The sequence below is a fragment of the Epinephelus moara genome, chromosome 3, assembly GCF_006386435.1.
Source record: "Epinephelus moara isolate mb chromosome 3, YSFRI_EMoa_1.0, whole genome shotgun sequence".
Classification (NCBI taxonomy): domain Eukaryota; kingdom Metazoa; phylum Chordata; class Actinopteri; order Perciformes; family Serranidae; genus Epinephelus; species Epinephelus moara.
The window spans coordinates 9,730,199-9,752,407 of record NC_065508.1 but is presented as its reverse complement, the minus strand read 5'-3'; the positions used below and the strand labels follow the sequence as shown (position 1 = coordinate 9,752,407).

The following is a 22,209-nucleotide window of genomic DNA, read 5'->3' as shown; positions in this document are numbered from 1 at the left end:
AAGACAGTAATTTAATAACACCAGTATGTCTCCTACTTAATACTGTTCTGTCTCTCAGCTCTTTTCTTGGGTCCATGTCATTGGTCTGACAGCCCATTGGTCCAACATCCCATTAGTCCGATATCCTGTTGTTCCGATATGTGATTGTCACTTTCTTCTTCATTTTAACCCACACCATGATCTTTTCCTAACCCTAACCAAGTGTTTTTGGTGCCTAAACCTAACCAGACCTTAACCACAGGGCATCATGATGATTTCGGAACAATGGGTTTAATATGGTCGGAACAATGGGATGTCGGAATAATGGGCTGTAGGACCAATGGGCAGTTGTTCACACTTGTCTGTCCTGTCAATTAAAGGCCAAAATGCCTCAGAAAATCTTTTTTTTTTTTTTTTAAATTAGTAACGTTACCACCATGCTACTTAGAAAGTATAGTTAACGTTGCTACTTGTCGTGACACTACTGCCCAACGCTGATTGCCAGTAAAACTATTGGCAATGTACATTTCTGCAAATTACGAATACATTATATTTTCATGTTTTTATGTAGCAAATGCATTAAAACTTGGTGTAACAAAAAAAAAAAAAAAAAAAAAAAAGGCTTTTCATGGCACTATTGGTGGAAGAACACCAACAGGTTGCTACAAAACACCCACATATAAGCTCTAAAAAGCTGCTGGAAAAACACAGACAGGTGACAAATTCAGCTTATATATTACATCACTTTACAAATGTTGATGTGCATATGTGATGTATTCATGGTTTGCAAAAAGACATACATTACCAACATTCTCCTGGTGACTGAGCTGGGACAGTGTATTCTTATTATTTATTTGTCAGTGCTTGCTGAATGTCCCCTATCGCATTATTAAAAACACTTATTTTGAGAAAAAGATAACACAGAAACTTAAGTTCAGCTAAAAATAGCATCTTGTATTCTCATCTATAAACAGCCCTGTCCATGAGGAACATGTGGATAATTATATTCCATTTGGTTATAGCTGTAACAGAGGTAATAAAACTATGGCGAGAAAGACACTTGTGAATTAGACGAACCACAGCCCTAATATATTGTCTGAACTGCCGACCGTTTCTCCTTTTTTGTCTGTAACCTTTAGAGAGGATGTGACATTAGTGTCTTCAGATATGATTTAAGACAAATATGGTCTTTCACATTCATTTGTAGCTGTGTCGCTCCTCCCTTATCTCCCCTTGGTTCCCTCTCATACTCTCATCCATCTCTAATTCCAGCCTTTCACACTCTCCCTCCTTCCAGTTCTGCCCCCCCCCCTCCCTCTTCCTCTCATATTCCTCCTCCCTGCTGCCTTTCAGCCACCCGAGGGCAGAGCGAGAGAGTCAAAAAGTACAATCTGAGTTTGGTCCCGAAATGAGCAGAGGAAGAGAGAGGGGGGTGTAGAATAGTAGTGGTTTCCATTTAAAATGGCAACACGCCAGGTGATCATTACCGCCTCGCCGCTGACCTGAGGGGACAGTTCATCGTTAGAAACTCCTTGTATGACACACTGAGTAATTCCACCTTTTCCCAAAAATCTGCCTCCCACAGGCCTTCAGCATGATGACCGCTATGGAGAATTTTAAACAGTGTTTTTGACTGATCTCTGTTCCATTGTTGCCTGAAAATAGGTACTGCTGATATGAGAGTCAGTCAATACTATTCCCCTTGGGAGGGCGTCAGGAATAGTGCAGACAAAATAATGAGTAGGTGTCTTTTAAGAGAGTTTCACCTTCCTGCTTTTTTTATCTTATACAGGGCAAAAGTTCAGAGAAGAGGGAGCGATAGACAGAAGAGCGAGAGTACAACAGAGAGTACATTACAGACATGGGTGGCAGGGATGTATGTTGCCCCCAGGCCTGAACAGTGAGACTTCAGAATATGATATACCTCCTTAGGGTGCTCTTGGACCCTTGGGGAAGTAGTCAACACACACACACACACATGCTCTGATAAACGCAAATCATCTACTATAACGAACATCCACTGATGCCAGAATAAGGTAGGATGTGCTACAGTAGCTGCAGAGGGTTTGAGGCGTAAACAACTCGGAGCACAACCAGAAGTAAATTAAAAAGATTCAGCACTCATCATACCTGGTGCATGGATACAGCAAAAGATAGAGTTTCGATTCTAATTTACTCATCCACAACAGTTAGCACGTAGACGTTGCATCAGGCCACCTAGGGGAATAGACTTCCATTTGGGTTTAAATTTGCAGCTCAATGAGGCTTGTCTGTGCGCGCTCGGGTCCAAATGTATTACCAACCAGCACGGTGAAAACCAAAACTATTATTTCTCAGTTTCGATCTGTACCATCAGAGCATTGAAAATGGATTAGATGAAGATCTATAGTTAGCGAGGGAGCGTGTGCTGTACCTGAGCGATGAAGCTCATATTGCATATTGTATTTAGGGAGGATAATGGGGATGATAGAATATACATGAACTGTTAATGTGGAGACACAGAGACAGATTTATAGTGGCAATCATTTAAACCGAAAGCAGCGAGAATCCTGGCACATTAAACGATTCCTTCACTGCGATGCACCCAAAACAATTTCTCGCTTGAGTGGCCGTACTTGCTTGTTCTGCAATCTGATTAAGCCGACGCTCGGTCAGAGAAGAGACAAGAGAGGTTCTGTGTCTCTCCTCCCGTAGACTCTCTCCGCCTCTCTCCGCCTCTCTCTCTTTTTAAACCATCCGTTCCCTCTCGGCTTAATAACAGTCATCTGTAAGGATAATTGTAAGATTGATCTCGACATGTATGGGGCTAATGGCATCCATTTGTTAGATTAGTGTTTGTTCTATAAAATGGCCTCTTGAAGATGCAGGAAAAAAAAGTTGCCGCTGCCATCAGCACTTTCAAAATATAGATAACACTTTGCAAACCCTGTAAACGGAATAATTCAAGTGCTGTATATATGCGTTTATGAATCGGCTATTGCATACATATTTACACAGATGCACACACCAGCTACACACACACACACACACACACACACAGACAAAGATCCGTCACATGATGCCAGGATGTGACCTAACATTGACTCGGGAGAAAGTGATGAAGACTTCAGAACTGGCACTCCCAGATGTGATTGAAATCTTAAATGAATCCCCGAACTAGTGATAAAATGAAGCTTAAAAGGATGCTGACAGCATGAATCATACCCTATTAGGCTTAATAAGAATCAGACAGGCCAATTCTGGAAATGACAAAGAACAAAATTAGAGATTTGAGCGATACTTTTATATGATGAGGACATCAAATAGGAAAAATCAAAGGCTATGATTAAACTATTATAGCTTTATTTGGAATATAGATATATAGAGAAGCTTTATGAGCAGCATAGTGCTTCACACATTGTAGCCTATATACACTCACAGATCAGGGAGCTGCTTGTTTAAACAGTATTTAAAGGTCATACATTGAAACACTGAGTTACTCCTAATTCCATAATGTGTTTAACAAACGGTTAGAGGTTACATATAAAGGTACTCTCATTTTTAAAAGAAAAGACTCCACCACATGGGTCATTTGACTGTGATGTAAAAGTTGTGTATCGGGTGGCTTAGTGGTAGAGCAGGCGCCCCACATACAAGACTGTTGCCGCAGCAGCCCGGGTTCGAGTCCAGCCTGTGGCCCTTTGCTGCATGTCATCCCCCTCTCTCTCTCCCCCTTTCACACTTGACTGTCCTATCCATTAAAGGCAAAAATGCCCAAAAACATATCTTTAAAAAAAAACAAAAAAGTTGTGTATCAAGCTTATTAATATTAATTAATGTACAGCTCACTGATGAATGACTTCAATCACAAAAGGTTTATCAAACTGCTAGACTCCACTGACAGCATCCCCACTACATTTAGTAATTTACTAAGGAGTGATTTTATTCTGCTAATCAGGGGCATAATTCACTGGGGGGACACGGGGGGGGCATGACCTTAGACTTTTTCAGAAGGCAGTATTGGACCCCTCCACTTTTTATGGTCTAAAAACCAATAGGCCCATTTCCACCGCAGGAACTTCGGGGTAATTAACTTTTACAGGGGCTAAACAAGTCCCTGCCTCGGAGTAGGTACTCAGAACAGCCCCGAGAAACTCCTGGCTGGGGCTTGGTGATTACTTGGTGCTGATTGGATATACTCAAGGCGGGATGTGCTTTGTAAATAACAACATGGTTATCGTAGATTAGCTGGGCTAACCGTTAGCTGTTAGCGGTGTCTGTAATAGCTCCGGTCACGGTCCGTGAAAAAAATATTTTTTTCCAGCGGATATCTTAGTTACAACATGATTGAGCTAGCAAAGCAGTTTTGTGTTGCTATGTGTGGTATTTATTCAGTTTTGGGAAATCATGATGTCTAGAAAACATCAGCTGACAGGGACAGCTAACAGCAGCAGCAAAGCTAACATCAGGACGTCATCTGTTAAAAGCCTCCCGTTGTCGGAAACGGCATGAAACTACTCCAGTTAGCTCAATCATGTTGTAACTAAGACATCCGCTGGAAAAAATATTTTTTTCACGGACCGTGACCGGAGTTATTACAGACACCACTAACGGCGTCCCTACGCCCCTACGTCGCCCTGGTCAAAATGGTCGCGCAACGATTACATCACATCCAGAGCCCGGTAACTTTACAGGAACCTTCCTCCTACTCCGCTCTCTCAGTGGAGACACGGTTGAGAGGGCCGAGCGAGAGAACGTTCCTGTAGTAGTTCCTGCCCCCCAAATAGTACCAGGAACTTCTTCAGTGGAAACGGGCCTATAGTTATGTTAAAACACTGCATGTAGAATGAAACCATCTCCAGAGTGGTTTTATTCTGCACTTTTTGGTATATGGGGTGAGTTAATGCACTGACCAATTTCATCACTTTGATTTTTGATACGTCTATCCATTTCATGGGTGGCAAGGTGCTGCAGTGGTTAGCATTGTCACCTCACAGCAAGAGGGTTCCTGATTCGAACCAGGCCCCTCAGTGTGGAGTTTGCATGTTCTCCCTGTGTCAGCGTAGGTCTTCTCTGGGTACTCCGGCTTCCTCCCACCACCCGAGAACATGTAGACTAGGTTAATTGGTGACTCCAAATTGCGTGGAGGCATGGTTGTCTGTCTCTGTGTGTTAGCCCTGCGATAGTCTGGTCACCTGTTTAGAGTGCCCAGTGTCAGCTGGGATAGGCTTCAGCCCCCTGCGACCCCCAACAGGATAAGCGGTTACAAAAAATGGATGAATGGATGAATGAATATCCATTCCATGAAGGGAATAAGAGATAACGTTTAAATTCTACCTTGGGTTATCTGAAGCCCTTTTGAGGATATTTGCCTGTACTAACTGTGCCCCCCTAAAAAAGCCTGTTGATGTTTGGTCTAACAGGAAAAGTCTTCCATGTTTTCAGACTTCCCTTAATTAATAGTCATTGAAACACAGAGGACCATCTCTTTTGGAACAATGTATTTCCATCACAACAGTCAACATCGTCATTATCGTTATTTAAAAAAAAAATGTCTGAAAAGGACTATAATTTACAAAGACTCTTAACACGTTATTGGCTCACTTGTGATGAATTTTAGCTTCTAAAAACATTTTTGTTTTTTATAATTTGTACATTTCAATTGATTTGTAATACTGTCAGTGTGGAAACTTTGATCAATTATGCTATTTCTTTTTGTGTCATTATTGCTGTTTAATAGGGAAGATATCTCCATAAGACATTTTTGGCTCCTAACCACTCCTGCACAGTGTTTGAACTTACTGTCTTACCTATACACATTTATATTCAAATAGAAGAACTAAACTAAAATGAATTTCTACCTTATCAATTATTAGGGTCCAGGGCTGAAGGTGAATATATATTTGTTACCTCTGTTTTTGTTCTAAAACACTGTCTGACTGGCCTAAAATATGTACATGAAATGTTTCTATCCTTGGGCTTTACTGAATAACAGTTTAAAAAATGTTTGCAAAGAAAGTAGGCTTGTAAGAGACAGAAATTTCATAACTTCAGTATGAATGTGATGATTATTTACCTTGACTTGAACAGGGTCACACGTCTGTATATAACTGATACTTATAAAAATGTAAGTAAGGTAAGTTAAAGGAGAGTCTGAAGTAGTCTGAGTCTAAGCTGTACTTAAAAAAAAAAATGAACCTATCCTTCAGTATCACTATACCACACCATGAGTCCTTACACTGTGTCTAATGCATGGTAACCCCTCCTATTAGTCACACTAAGTAGTGGGTAATTTGAAGTTAAACACACAATAAGGATACGTAATTTACCAAATAATTGAAGCCATTGCACTAGACAGGAAAACACTTAGCATGTGGTGATTTAGTTAGAACGCTAATTGTATGACTCATCAGCCCAAGTAATTACACTGTAGGATAGGGAGAGGAAAACTGTTTAATTGTATACTTTCAAGGATTTCCTTAAATTGAAATATTTTTCTGTAGATTTTTTCCCCTCAACTCGACTATTCTTAATATCTTTTCGTTTTTTCTTAGTTGCAACATGTTTCATAATGTTTCTTTCTAGTGCTTTTGCTATGAGGAAATGTTGCAAATGATGTCGGGATGAATTTTACTTTAAAGAAGACCTATTATGCTTTTCCATTATTTGAATTCCATATGAGAGATGATCATCTTAAACGTGGCCAAAGTTTTAAATAATAAATACTCTTTCCAACCTTTTTTTTTTCTTTTAACTCTGGCTACAGTATGACATCGTAGTTTGTCAAATTTCTTGTATGGTCATCTGCTCCAGGCACGCTACTGCAAGTGTTTACATCAGTAACCTACACTGCTACATGTAGCGACATGCTAGCATGTGGGAAACATGTAAACTTGGTTGCAAATGTCAATAATTTCTCCCAGATTTTGGATGATATCCCTGCTGGAACATGGCTGTTTGTGTTTAGAAGCGTTCATTGGTGATTTTTCACAGTGAAAACCACCACTACTCTCTTTTAAAGTCATTCCTCACCTGCAAGTGTGCTAACATCCATGTAGCTACACACTTACATCAGGGAAAAATGTAGTCTTGGTTGCTGATGTTGTTTTTTTTCCTTGATTTTGGATCCTATTCCTGCTGGAACATGTCTGGGTGTGTGTAGAAACTTTTATTGGTGATCTTCCAAGGTAGAAAATGTAACTATTCTCTGTTACAGTTAGCTGCACTGACGAGGCAGAGATGCTAAGCTGTGGAAGACTCGGAAATGCTTAACAATCAGAGCAGACTGGGCTTTTTCGGGGGTCCATGTCATTGGTCCGACATCCCATTAGTCCGACGTCCCGTTGTTCCAATATGTGATTATACTAGGCTATACTGTATTTGTGTACCATAGAGGATCAGCAAACACAACAAAAGTAGGCTACTGGTCAAGATACAAGTGCCATAGAGAGAAGAGAGTGAAACACCATAACCTCCTGTTATTAACTCTGGGGTCCAGGTTGTGTGGGGAGCTCTCCACGGTGGTGAACGGCTCCCGGCGGGCATATTTCTGCCTTGATGGTGCGCCGCGACCGGCTCTGGGTCAGCTGGGAAAGGCTTGAGGCTAGGCAGGCTCACAGCTTATGTGTTTGCCATTTTCTTTTTCATTTTAACCCACACCATGATCTTTTCCTGACCCTAACCAAGTGGTTTTTGTGCCTAAACCTAACCAGACCTTAACCACAGGGCACCATGATGATTTCGGAACAATGGGACTTCGGAACAATGGGTTTAATATGGTCGGAACAATGGGCTGTCGGAACAATGGGCAGTTCCCCTTTTTCGGGAGGGGGGCTTAAAGTGACAGTCACTAAATGGAGCATCTCAGACAGAGTATGAATACAAGTGCTCTAGTACAGACAGTATGAGGAGCATTAAAGTACGTACACATATTCTGGTAGAGACCTTGAGTACAAGTATGAACCTAAAAATGAGCATAGGTTCTCTGCATATAATTCTGAAAGCATTCTTCCAGAAACAGGAGCAGATCCACAAGTTACAGATAAGTTTTTGGTGGGGTTCACCTCAGTTAAACGTCTGGACTGAATAAACTTTCTCATCTTTTGTCTGTGACATCCAAAGCATTTGTGATATAAGCCTGTTTGATTTGTCTTTGAATCTTCTCAGATTCCAGAGGAGCTCCCTGAGTGCTGCCTGCTGGAGAATGTTATATTTCATGTTTTACCTCAGACCTACTGGAACGTCTTTTTCTTTAGGTTAGACTTTCAAAGAGTCTGACTTAGATTCCACTGAGTCATGAAGTAAGACTCTATAAAACACTAAAGATTTGGTGCTATGAACGAGACTACTCACCTTGGACAGACACATCCAGTATAGAAATGCATGTATAAACTAGAAAGACTTTCGAAGAGTGCAGACCTCCGCCAAGGCCAAACACCCCGTCTCACAATGTTAACAAAAGTGAGAGATAATTTGTGTATCCATGATGCAGAGCTCCTCGAAAATTAAATGACTTCTGCCCTGACCCATGCTACAGCCTTCCACCAATGAAAATTGAGCCAGTACTTTTTTTCTGTAATCCTGCAAACAAGTAGAACCAAAAAACATCCTCATCGGTGGAGGTGACAATACAAAGAAGCAAACTAAAAACAAAGTGTTATTTCAATGTAATACAGCTCTGAACTTTGTGATCATAGACATATCTGTTTTTTAGTATGACAGCAACATACATCAAATGTCATGTTACTGTTCAACACTGATGCACTCGGCTCCAGTCCAAAGACAGGCAGCCCTACAACTATCTAACAACTCCCACACACACACAGCCTCACTCTCTCTTTCTTTCCTTAACACACACAAACACACAGTGCTCCACACGGACTCCAACTACCTTCTATTCTGGTGATCATAATTATTTGATGAGGGAGCTTCTGGTTTCTCAACCACCCTTTTGTACACACGATCTCGCTTTGAATAATTTAGCACAGGGAGCCAGAAAGGTGGTCCCTTAAAACAGAAGGTACAGTCAAACTCAGGAGGCAGGACAGGCGGAGAGAGCTTTATCTCATCTAGTCATCCACCCACCCCTTACACGCAAGCTCTTCAGTCGGGCTCTCATACCCTTTGCTTCAGTCAAGCTGAATATCAGTCCATTCTTTTATCCATCTATCCGTACTCTCTTTTATCGCACCAGGCACCACAGTGTCCAGCTGATGTCAATTCGCCCCAGGTAAGGAGCTCCTTGGATGGACTGACGCTCCCTCGGCGTCCTCTCCTCAATCAGCCACCATGGAGGAACTCCAGAGAAAACTGAATCAGCGCTATGAAGGCACCAAGCCCAGAAAGGTGAGTTATTCGCAGATCACTTACTGTCAGATTCATGGGTTTTGAAGTACTTTAATAAATTATTTCACTGTGTTGAGTAAAATACATATTGAGGTCATTACTGAGCTTCAATTACTTTTTTAGGCAGTTGCTTTAACATCAGTGGCATATTGTCTTATGTTAAAGCACACAGCTAGGTGAAACTGGTGTGCTTGAAGATCTAGCTTCTTACTGCATCTGTTGTCAAACTGCAAGCTGAGAAATGGAACAGCATTAGCTTGGATGATGACACGGAAAGATATGTTGACATGGAAATGTTTGTATGCACCTCTCCTGTTTGATCAGTTTTTTCTCTACATAAAAATCTTAACAAGCTGTGCAAATTAGTCATCAACACCAGTTCAGCATGTAATACCTTCTGGGGAGTGAAGTAAAAACATGTCACCTTCAACTCAAAACCACAGGTTAGGTTCAAGTTGGCGTCATCCTACAGCGGCCGGGTGCTGAAGCATGTGTATGAGGACGGTCAGGAGCTGGACAGTCCAGAGGAGAAATACCCTCATAGCTTCGTTCACCGCAAGATCCCTCCCAGCCACCTGGAGGTGGAGCAGCTCTGTGGGTTTGAGGATTCTCATGGGGACCAACAAGGTGGGTTTTTATCACACACTACCACTATGTCTTACTCGATATGACTGCACTGAGGTTTGTTTGTGTGGGCGCTAAGCCAGTATCCAGGGAGACCAACGAGATGTGTTTATTACATTTGTATATGGCACTACAGCCCATATGTTGCAGTGGTTTCCATGAAATTGTTTGGCCATGTTTGCCTGAGCATGTTCCATGCTTTCATAGCAATGGCTGTGCATGATTGCGACCCTGCTGTACAGTGTATATTTATTTGTGTGTGCACAGTAAGACTGCCAGTGTGCGAACAAACATCTCAGATACTGAGAGTTACAGCAGTCTGTGTGACAATGATGGGGAACATCTCAAGGCTACACAATTACATGCTCAATAGCTCACCTATGTGCACTGATCATGTTGTTATCGGCAATTGTTAAGGTGTGTTCTATAGCTATACCTATGCTATGTTTTTCCAGACATTTTATAACTGGTGGAGAACATGCTGAGCTGAAACATGTTCCTCTCATCCAGTTGTGTAAAAAGCATATTTCCTTCAAAGTGATGATAGTAATCAGCTCGATTTTATTTTAGCCAGACTGCTAACTCTAAGTGCAAATGTTATAACGGTCCACTGTGTTGGCAGTAAATATGTAGGAAATGGTCGCAGCATGCACCAGAGGTGGTCGGTCATACTGTGAACTTGGAGCACTACCAATTTCAAAGATAAAATGCTCAGATATAGAGCTATCTTAGCATGCCCACAATATGATTTATTTCCCAGGTTTCTACTGTTGTGAGAGTGAACAACTTAAAATGTTGTTAGAAATATTGTATGGTGTCCAGTTAACGTAATAATTTGACATTTTGGAGGAATACAGTTATTTGCTTTGTTGCAGGGAGTTCTTGAGAAGACCGATGCCACACTTGTAGGCCTGTCTGTGGGAGCTGAAGCTACTTCCAGCAGCCACTTAGCTTAGATGAAGACTGGAAACAGGGGAGGGATCCAGCCTGGCTCTGTCCAAATGCTATTAATAATTCAATATGCACAAAAACTGAATCTAAAAACTGCAACCAGCTGCTTGACCAATATTGTGTTGAACTATTGGTATGGACCAGTAACTTCCTGGAGCCTCATCTGGTTGCTTGGCAACTAGTCCCATCTGCTCATTTTTATTCATTTATTTATTTATTTATTTATTTTTAGTTCAGCAGAATAAATGTTCCCGTTTTACATTTCTGCAATTCACAGATATGTTACATTTGAACATTACATGTGTAGCAGATATGCTGAAACTTAACATTTCAATTTTATGTTTTGAGAACCTTGTGGTTAACGTTTGGCTAGGTTAAGGCAAAAACCACTTGGTTGGGATACAAAAAACAATATTGGCTTAAATACTTGCTTCTGTAGTTACAAACATTGCTGGCAATGTCCCAACCTGTTGTTAAAAATTATTTGCTTTTGTTGGTCTCAAACAGTGGTCTGCTGCTGTCCTCGCCTAGGTGTCACATCATCCACCACCCTCATCCCATCCTTCGGTGGATTAGATACTCAGCTGAGACCTGTGTCATACATATGAAATGTTCAAACATACCTGTGGCAGGGTTGGGTCGGTATGAGAAAAAAAAAACACGGTCCGGTTTTTGTGAAAAAGCGCATCAAGTCGATAATAATGGATTTTCGCCACTTGGGGGCGCAATTGACTCATTTAAAATAAAAAAACGACCTTAGGACAGCAGATTGACAGTAACACGTTTTTTTTATTCCTTACAAATAAATTTGCAGGTTTAGCTTACTCAATCAGTGCAAACAAGGGTTGCCTCCTTCGTCTGGCTCAAAGCCAAAGTGTTGCCATAGTGGCACATTCTTTGATTTCTTCGAGATTAAACTGTCCACCATTATCGACTCCCCGTCGCTGTTAAACAAACTCCAGGCTACAGTAGAGGCCTCGGCGTATGCGCACTCGCACCTCCTAGCTCAGTCCCTAACCCACTCCCACCCCCCTCTCTCTCCTGCTCGCTGTGCGGTTGGCGAAGAGGCAGACACAGGCTGTAAAATAACGTATGCGGTCCGGTCGGTCTCAAAAAAAAAAAAATCCCGGTCCAAGACGGAGTACTGAACCGAATTGGTATTACCGAGAACCGACCCAACCCTAACCTGTGGTTTGCAGAAACGTACAATACCAATATTTTTTCTTGCGACTGGGCTGGAATGCACCAATCACTCAAAAACATAAGTACAGTTTTGTTAAGATGAGGATTTGGTAAGGCTAAGAAGCTATGCTGGCAAATAGCTAGCTTGGGTAATTGCTAATCAGCTAACAGCTAGCCTTGGTAATCAGTGCTATGCCATTGTTCCGAGCCCCATTAATCTGATAAGTCTCTGTCAGCCCGTTATCCCAAAAACAAACGCCAAATGCGATGTATCCGTGGCCTGCAGAATGAAAATGTACACATTTTTTCTGGTGATTGGGTTGTCTAACTGCAGGGTGTATTTATGGAGAAACCTATTGTGTGCAGTCTATGGGAGAAACATAAGAGCAATGGGCGTTTGTTTTTGGGATAACGGACTGCCAGACAAATGGGCTGTTAGTCCAATGGGACATTTTTCGGATGAATGAGGCTTTTAAATTTTGGGCTTTTGGAACAATGGGCAGTCCCCTGGTAGTCATAGTTACTGATGTACACACCTATTGTTGGTCGTTGTAGGCTGTTGTCTCACAATCTTCCACGACTTCCAAACATTCAGACAAGCACATGAATGTATACAAAGTATAGGACTCGGTTTATGTCGGCGCCCTCCTCAGTAGACAACGTAGCCGCCAGACACACATTCGCTGTATTATGAGTACAAGCAACGATGGGTACTCCTCCACTATGCTTTATTCACCACATACTCATCTGGCTTCCTGTTCTTTTTGTGTCCAGATGGCAATAAAACAGCAGCCTCTTCTGTTTCATCAAAATGATCCATGCTAATATTCACAAACTCCAGCAGGTTTTACCCCGAAAACTCCGCTTCAGACTCCGGTTGCTACAGATGCTGGCGCCACTATCTTTGTATCTTGGTCTAAACGTGCTGCGCTGATTCACTCAATGGATTCAACAGTGGCACTTAGCAGTATCTGTCACAAAACATGTACTTTGACCCAGTTTCCCATAGGCATTATCAGGTTTTGCACCAAAACATATTTTGGATCTGAAAACAGCTCTATGTAAATTGTTAATTACAACTCTCAGGTCATTTTTTACCAGAATGGCATTTGTCTCTTTTTGCAAATTAACACTTCACTTGTTGGTGGATGAAACCTGAATGCCTCAAATCTCTGGTACAAGTTCTCACTTCATCCTGACAACATGTTTTCCTCTGTACGCAGGTGCCTATCCTCCAACAGGGCTCATTGCCCAGAGAATAAACGTGTACAGAGGAATGGGAAGCTACAAGCCTGCTGCAGGCCAGACTGAGGAAGCAGAGGATGGTGCCAAAGTAAGCAATGCAACTCAATTTGATTTTGCTAAATTTTGATATTAATCAAGATCAACTTAGATTAGATTTCCCACTTGCGGTGGCAGTTTTGTCTCTCTGAATGTCAAGTACTGAGACCTATCTTAATTGTCTTTATTAATTCGCCAGCACTGTTTAAATGAACTGTAATCAAAAAATAACAAGACTTTGCTGAATGTTAATTAAAATGTCCATCAAAGCAACAGTTTACTTTAATGCGATCTTAAGAAACAGCAGTTTAGTAATGGACATTGTGATGTAGCACCCGAAACATTGCCAGTTCAGCATATATACTTAAATATGCATGTTGTTTTTATAGAGTTATTGTCTGTGAATTTAAACAACACCCACACAAAAAGTTGTTAACATGTGTAATATTTAGTGTTTCTGACACCCTTTGTACGGCTGCTAATTTTGGAGCATGATTACTGTGAAACATCTCTTTGTACATACTTACATAAAGGGAAGTATAATAAGAAAGTTTTGCAGCTCCTTGGAAGAGTTGGTATTTATTTTTCAAACCCCACAGAGTATTGCAAGTCTACATATGCTGAAAAGCAAACAGACACGCCAACATAAACACATACATAATTACCAGCCAACGCAGAGTAATTTAATAATTAATTCAAACATCTTTAGAACAGAACAAGCAATCCAGACTTAAAATAGAAAAACCATGGGCAATTAAAGCACCTACTGCATGCTGTTCTGTGAAAATTGTACAACAATTAAAGCCGAACAACGGCTACAAAATTGTTCATCTGAAAGGAATAAGCCACTGTTACTGTGGCACTGGCTTCATTAGTGCAGCAGGCTGAGAGGGAGGTCAGCTACATCGCCTGCTGGCTTAGTGTCAGTTTCATTCTTTTATCCTCTAAACAAAGGCAAGCTTGGCCCTGGTGACCAAGGCCTGTATTTATCACATTTATCAGCAGAAAACAGCAATCTGGATTTAGTTTATCCTTTTGGGGCATTATTGAAAGGATTGTGTGGTGGTCCTAGAGGAGCACCCCTACTGTAGATGGTCTAATGAGTTGGTCCGTGTATGACTTCAGTGCATTCTCTGTCTGGTTTTATATATAATAAGGGAGTTACACTGGGAAAAAGAAGCTCTTTATCTGATTTTTAATTATGAATCTTTTTAAAATGAAACCCAACAGATCAATTAAACAGTTCCAAAACGGGCCAGAAAGTGAGCTTGGAGAGTCAGAAATGTCAGGGATTAGCAAAGTAATCACTGAGTCATTGGCGATCAACAGTTCAGCCCTGCTGATATGGATCTGTTCGTTTTTCTGATTCATTTTCCTCATAGACAATGTTGACTCACTTCTGAAGCTTGGATCGGCATGGAACTCTCCCAGTTAAACTATCAGAGCAAAAGATAAACAAAAATGTGCAGAAAAATATCTGTTTCTTGAGTAACAATTTGAAGATACACATTAACTATGAATCACAAGGTCCACGTTGGCAAGAACGATCCAACCATGGAGCTTAAAATTCTGTTCTGCTCTCTTTCTGGTACAATAATTCAGCAACTACGGTACTATGTTTTCTCAATTACAACGATGAAGCATTTTGAATTTGCTACAGCCATAACTCTAGCTTTACAATGACACTTGTGGTCAGGTGTTTTAATATTTTGAGCTATCCACTATGCCAGAATGACCTACATCGTCACATAAATGTAGCCTAAAAATAGTTACCGGTGGTTTATGTTTCATCTCTGGATCAGTTTTCATATGTCACAGTTCTAAGAAACCAATCTCGTCAATTTGCCACAGGACTGGTGGGGTATTAGATGAGAAGCCAGGCTACGTATCAGTATTTTGCAAGCTAAGTTTCACTTTCACTTCAACTTCTTAGTGCTGGGGATAAGGAACAGGGTCTAACATAGCAACACATTAGCCTTGTTTACACCAAACACTTCTCCTATGCTACCTTTGGAACCAAATATAACCCTTCAGACATGGTCCCTAGACCCTTGGTCTGCTTAGCATTTCCACCACAAACTCTTTCCTGTAGGCAGGGTTGTTGTCACTCACTGCTCCGTCCAGCATTCACTGTATTTCCTCCTTAATCAGTCTGCACCTCTTATCATCCACAGAATGGGGTTGCATGCCGACATTTTCAAAATAAAATAGAACAGGCTGCAGTGAGAGTCTCTCTCCATGGCATATTTAGAAATAGCAGGTTTGTGCATTTAGTCCTTCTAAGGCAAGCTCAGGGGTTTAATGTTGCCGGAGCCCATAGGAACAACCCACAGCAACACTTCCTTTTACTCCCGGTGAGGACTATGCATTATGCATTTCACATAATCTGGTCGAAATTAATATATATAAATGCTTGCGGATCCACTCATTACTAAAAGTGTATGTCACCCAAGAGAGACAATGAAAACTAAAGTAATGGTCAAAGTTGTCACATTAAAATTTAAGGTGTGCTGATTCACATCTTAAATTTTCATGCATTGAATAACATTACAAGTTACCATTCCACCATAAAAGTGGGAGTTGACCCAGTGAATTAACTTGTTTTTTCTCAGACTACACCTGCTGCCTCATTTTATAGTTACAGTTTACTAATATATGTAAAACTCGCCACAGTATGAATTAGCCTCAAAAACAGCCACAGCTCAGCCCTGAGCAGAGTGACTGTCTACTATTGACCAATCAACGGACTGCAGTGTTCACAGCTCCACCTTTTAGTGCCAGATCTGTGTGCTAGGTACCCCAACAGAGGGGGGGACCAATAATGGGGACAGTACGGAACGGCCCCATTGGTACCATCCACAACTTTGTACAGTGGAAATGGGAAAAAAGTGTATCAAACTGAACCATACCGTACTGCTCAGTGGAAACGGGGCTATTGTGAGCTGTTTGATATTGTGGTTAAGGGGAGGGCTTATGTCATCTATTTCCTTTTCGTTACATCTTGTTGTAGAGCACGATTAGCATAAGGTGAGCAGGTACGCTCGAGCTGCAGGCAAGTGGCAGAGTAGTGGGCGGAGATCAAGAAGGTGACCAATTTGCATATTCATGTTTCTGCGTATACTGAATAAGGCAAAGGTCTGAAGTGATATCTAAGCAGTCTTAAGGCATAAAGGTGTTGTTTTAATGGACAAAACCTTTGAATATGGAATTTTGATGAACAGAGATGAGTTTTTAGGCGTTTATTCTGCACTCTTCTCAAGCGCACACAAAGCCCATAGCTAAATGTGGGCAGGCTCTCTTGGAGTTTCAGGAAATAAATCTGGGACTTATTGGAACTATGTAACACAAGTAGAGGCTAAGTAAAATACTTAATCTTAGGATGCACCAACTGTTGTTAATATTAACTAATATAGGATTATTTTGGTTTCCTTCAGTCCCCAGTGTTGGACTTTGGCAAGATCATCATATACACCAGCAACCTGCGCATCATCAGAGCACCACCGAGGAAGCCTGAAGCGTTACGGCACCACACAGTGGCTCCTCTGGACTTTGAGGGATACCCAAAGGCCAGGGAAAGGGGCAGCAGGAGGAGGGCTAAAGCTCTTTGCACACAGGAAGGGGAGGAGAAGGAGGAGAAACAGATCAGCGACACAGAGACCAAGGTAATGATCCTTGGCCAAATTATTCTCAGTGGTGTGGTAGGGTTTTTATCACCCTGCTTCTCTTTCTCGGTAGTCTCTCTCTCACCATCTCCTCCTCCTCCTCCTCCTCCTCCTCCTCCTCCTCCCCGTACGTTGTGTCTCTGCATATGTCTTCAACCATTTTTTGTTCACTTTATCTGTGTTTTCGAGAGCATAACTGCAGGATCGTCTGTGCAGCCATATTGTTGTAATTTGAAACTGTTCACAGAGGGGTGTTTATTCTCATCCCACAGTCCCCCCCCTGTGTTTCCTTGTAACTACCACCTTATTTGTGCCCCTTCTCTTTTCTTTTCTTGTGCCCCCCTCCTGCTGCTGCAACAACCACCACCCCATTGTCCTAGTGTTATCTGTCAACTGTGAACACATACTGATGAGTCCACAGTTTTACTCTGCCCTTGCAGCATTTGCCTGCCACTTGCCAGCCCACAAGGATACCCAGCTTGCTATTATCCCCTCCCTATCACCTCCTCGGCTGATTACTGTTCTCTTCCCTTCACTCCCTCCATTCTTTTCTCACCTCTCTCGTTATTTTCTCATTTTCTCTGCCTCCAAAAAAAAAAAGTTCATTCTCAGCTCCTTTTTTTTTCATTATTTGGCAATCTCACCGCTCTCTGTTACTTTCTTTTCTTTATCATCTTTGCCTTTGTTGGCCAAACTCTAAGGTAGTTAATTTTTCACTGTCTGTGTGTTTTTAATTTCAAACACAGACTAAGGTTCATACATTGTATGTGTAATTTGGTAACTGTTTAACCAATCTGGACTTTGATTTTCAGCCCAATTGCCAGAAGAAAAATGTTGCAATCATGTCTCATAAGTTTTACTGTATCATATCAGCATTTGTAAAGTTACATATAAGCTGACTTTGTCATAAGGGAGTGGAGGGGATAGTAGTTGGTGTGTTGCATAGGTGACATGCAGATCACTGTTCAAGACCAAAAAAAAAAAACAAAGTTGTGATTTAGCGATGTACCTAGCAGCATTTTGGCTCCAAATGTGGGTGTTTCATAGCAACCTGTTTGTTTCCATCCATCAGCTTTTTAAGCTTCAAACATGGGTATTTTGTGGCAACATGTCAGTGTTTTTCCCAGCAGGTTTTTAGCCTCTAAATGTGGGTTTTTTGTAACGACCAGGGTTTGTACAGCAGGGATAATGCCATGAAAAGCAATAGTGTTTTGTTTAGACATCACTGCTTTTCCTGCCAGGAGTTCTCCCCCCTAAAATCGAGCACGGTCTCGCGTGGAAGTCGTCGAAATCCAGCGCTTGGGCAGTGACTGGCGGGGTCAGAAACGAACGAAAAGAGGCATCCTTTAACGTCGACATGATGGTGGATGGGTCTAACAAACACTGACTTTCACCCGAGAAAGCGGTGTTCACGTCCTGTAAGATTCTAAAGCCAACCCGTGTTCTTTTTTCCTAAGCCGTATCATGCCATGATGTTAAAGGACACCTTTTTTCGTTGGTTTCTGATGCTGCAAGTCACTGCCCAAGCATCGGATTTCGACGAGTACGGAATGAGACCGGCCTCGCCAAAATGTAATCCTTTCCTAACCATAACCAAGTGGTTTTTGTGCCTAAATCTAACCACAAGTCTACCACAACATTGTTGATTTTTAAAGTTGCAGTGTATCTGCTACATAAAAACATGCAAATGTAAGCACATTTTTTTTGTGGTGACTGGGCAGAGATTTCACTGTCGCTACGATAACTGATCATCACAATGCAATCCACTAAGCCTTATGTGCAGTCAAAGCACCAACTTACATTAAAAGGAAAATCTTGTGCGTATTGAAATTTGGTGAGAGTTTGTGGTGTATGTCAGCTGCAAACATTTGCTTGTAGGGTAAGCATGTTGAGTAGGTTTTGATGGCAGTGGTGGTCAAAAGGTAACTGATTATCTTGCTTAAAGTGTAACCAGTAATCTTAACAAAAGCAGTATCCAAACTGAATAGCATCTCACTTACTTTTAGCCATTTTTTTTTTTCAGAATTAAACTGTTAAACAGGAGCTTAAAAAACATGCCTTTTAGATTCATGGAGCATCTTCCTCTGAAGCAATCTAGCATGCTTCGCTAAGCAGGCCATCTCTGTTTTACTTTACTTTACCACAGGAAAATCCTAAAGGGTCAGAGATGAATGGCATTTAGTTTGTGGCACTTAAATATTTAAATGCACTTGCAACCTCAACAGCAACAACATGCTGCTTACTCCAAAAAATACACAGGCCTTGCTGTGCAAAGTTTTCCCGGAAAACAATTTCCTGCTGATTTAGGACATCCAGTAGTTTGTAAAGATTTACATCTACTGTTAGTATCCACCCCTCGTGTCATCGTTACTCTACAGGCAGCTGCTCTTTATTGTACATTTAGTTGCAATGACCAGCTGGCTGTATAAATGACCAGCTGGCTGTACATTATCCCGCAACACAGCTACTTACCAAAGGTGTTTAATTATAAATAATAGTGGAAAAATCCTCCATGTCATTACCATTGTTTAGTGTGTGCCAGCAGGCCAGCCAGTTAAACTCGATAGCTGTGTTAATTGTCACTGTTCATGAACTGTCTAAAGGTGTTGCAAGTTAATCAGCTTTGAAACAGTTGCAGTGTGAACATGTGTACTATATTGTGATGTAAAAATGGTGGTTTATTGTAGATTATTGATGCACTGACACAACATAGAAATATATCCTCCCTTCCAACTTCTCTTTTCAGTTCTCTATATATATGTTTCTTGTCGTTCTCACCCACTCCAACCTCCTCCTCCCTTTCTTACCCTTTGCCTAACCTTACAACTCCTCTCTTTCACCTCCTCTTTCTCCTCCTCTAATGTGTTTCTTCTGTCTCCAGGAGGCCGACAGCTGCCAGGATTGTGGCGGTTCGGGCTGCGCTCCCTGCTCTCTGTGTCACGGTAGCAAGCTGTCCATGCTGGCGAACCGCTTCAATGAGTCCATCAGTGATCTGCGTTGCCAAGCCTGCTACCCCCATGGTCTGGAGAAGTGCCAGTCCTGCTCCAGCAAATAGCACTGTTTGGCTGACACCCATATCTGGCAGAGAGAGTGAGCGAGTGAATGAGAGTGTGTAGCTGTGAGTGAGTGTGTGCCCGATGTGCTATGGGTTTGTCACAATTGTCTCAGCGGCAATATTGCTCTAATCCAAAGTGTTCTTGGTGGGGTGTTTCGAAGCACTACTAGGAAACATAAGCCATCATTGGAAAGGGGGAATTATGAATTGTGCAGCGGGCAAAAAATCATAAAATACAATTACTGTGTGCAGTGAACATGGCTTGCGATAACACAAACGCATAATCACTTTTTTGTTGTCAGGTTATTTTGCATCTGCACCCTTCTTTCTGATAAAACCGGGTTCCACGACAGAGTTATCAGTTTAATTAAAATGATGCAAACATTTTGCTCTTTATTTCATCTACTGGGAAGGCTGCCCTGTTCCTATCTCCTGTCTCTGTTCACCAGAGAGAATGAAGCCCTTTGTATCCCAACATGTTGTACTATACGAGGGTAACTGATGCTTTAATTTTTTTCTTTGTCAGAATAGGGGGAGAAGAGACAGGGAGATAAAGAGTTTTAGATGGAGGGATAATAGGAACTACAGCCAATATGAGAGATGAGAGCGAGTCAAAAGGAGACAGCTGCATAAATGACAATAAAATAAATCAAGTTTGATCAAGTGCACTCCACCCAAACAATGGCAAAATGCACTCCAGCTTTAAGGAAGGTGACACAGAGGCACTATTTAGCAAGCTACTGGTGTCAGTGAAGAGTCAGTGTCACACTTTTTAAAGCCACATTTAAAAAAAAAAAAAGAAATACTGACTTTGGGTTGAATATCACTTTATGATGAGATGAGAAGAAAAAGAGAACAGTGAAATAGTTGATAATATAACTGTAGGCCCGCTCAGGAGGTTAAATGATGGCAATTATAATGTTTTCTTTTATTATTTTTTTTAATAATCTCATTCTCAGGTTATTGCCATTAAAATTAGTTTCAAAGCTTTAACCACAGTTTTGGTATATGAATGAAATAAAACACCTATTTAATTTTCAGTGCCTCCTTTTATTGTGTCCATTAACTGCTGAAAGTTGTGCTTTATTTATTTGTATTCATAGGCGTAGATTTCATGGGGGACGCAGGGGACAGCCTCACCCAAATTATAATGGAAAGGAACAGAGGACTTTTAAATTAAAGACATTTACACCATAAATTAATGCAGAAAGTGCTCAAATGGGTGAATTAAATATTCACCAGAGAGCAAGAAATTAAGTTTTTAATGCAAAATTTTCAAGAAGTGAACCCCCAAACCGTTTTTTACATATGTGTCCCACCCTGCGTTGTAATGAAGCCTACACCCCTGTTTGTACTGTATTACTAACACACACATTATTATAACAACAACACTCTTAGGGGGCGTACACATGCCGTGTTTTTTGCACCCTCAGACTCAGTGTTTTCAATGTACACGTGCGGCAAGCGTGCCCAAATGTGAGAGCAATGCCATCGCGACGCGCACAAGTTCCCAAGCGCCTATTTTTTAGGCCGCAATGGCTGTTCCCCGAGATAAACAGAGTTCAACTTTTGGAACCCAGCAGCACACACCACATGTCATGCGATGAGCAACAACCAATCACAGCCGACATTTATCTTTGCCCTCTTCCATAAGTATGTGTCAGTGGTAAATATGGAAAAGTTGATCATTTTGGTGCAGGGCTGCCAGAACTTTACATCTGTCCCATGGACGATATGCCCACACACTTATAAACAGCACCTGGAAGAAGATCAGCTTTGCACTCAGGATTTCGGCTAAATAGGCTATGATAAGGTGCTTTTTAAAGTTGCTTAGCAACTTCAGACGCAAGCTGCCACCGCACTCTTAAAAGCAGGCTCAAAAAAGGCACAAAAGTAGCACCCTGCGCCTGACCTCAAGTTTTCCAGGTGGTTAAGGACACGGAATTTGTACAGCCCCATAGACTGTATGTAAAAATGGACAACACATCTCCACCCCCACTGTACAAAAAATTAAGCCAAAAACTTACGGATCTAGCGGCTGCCATTTTATACTGGTGACCTTATTTGGAGCCAGAGTGTTCCCAATAGTGATCCCTGCAGCATCAAGCTCCAACCCACACACCAGTCTGACCAATTGTGAACAGCGCCATT

General features: G+C 41.5%; 1 protein-coding gene across 2 annotated transcripts in view; it reads left to right on the top strand.

Moving 5' to 3' along the window:
* LOC126388316 (glutaredoxin domain-containing cysteine-rich protein 2) overlaps positions 1 to 21,076 on the top strand; it is a 36,933-nt gene extending 15,857 nt beyond the window's left edge. The window contains exons 2-6 of one of the 2 annotated variants that reach the window (XM_050041372.1): positions 9,152 to 9,303; positions 9,747 to 9,930; positions 13,284 to 13,393; positions 16,776 to 17,003; positions 19,885 to 21,076. In XM_050041372.1, coding sequence (XP_049897329.1) covers positions 9,247 to 9,303; positions 9,747 to 9,930; positions 13,284 to 13,393; positions 16,776 to 17,003; positions 19,885 to 20,058 — 753 coding nt within the window. In that variant the 5' untranslated portion in view covers positions 9,152 to 9,246 and the 3' untranslated portion in view covers positions 20,059 to 21,076. Of the gene's footprint in view, positions 1 to 9,057; positions 9,304 to 9,746; positions 9,931 to 13,283; positions 13,394 to 16,775; positions 17,004 to 19,884 lie in introns of those variants that run through there. The other variant, XM_050041371.1, reaches the window with a different exon arrangement.
* The last annotated feature ends 1,133 nt before the right edge of the window (positions 21,077 to 22,209 follow it).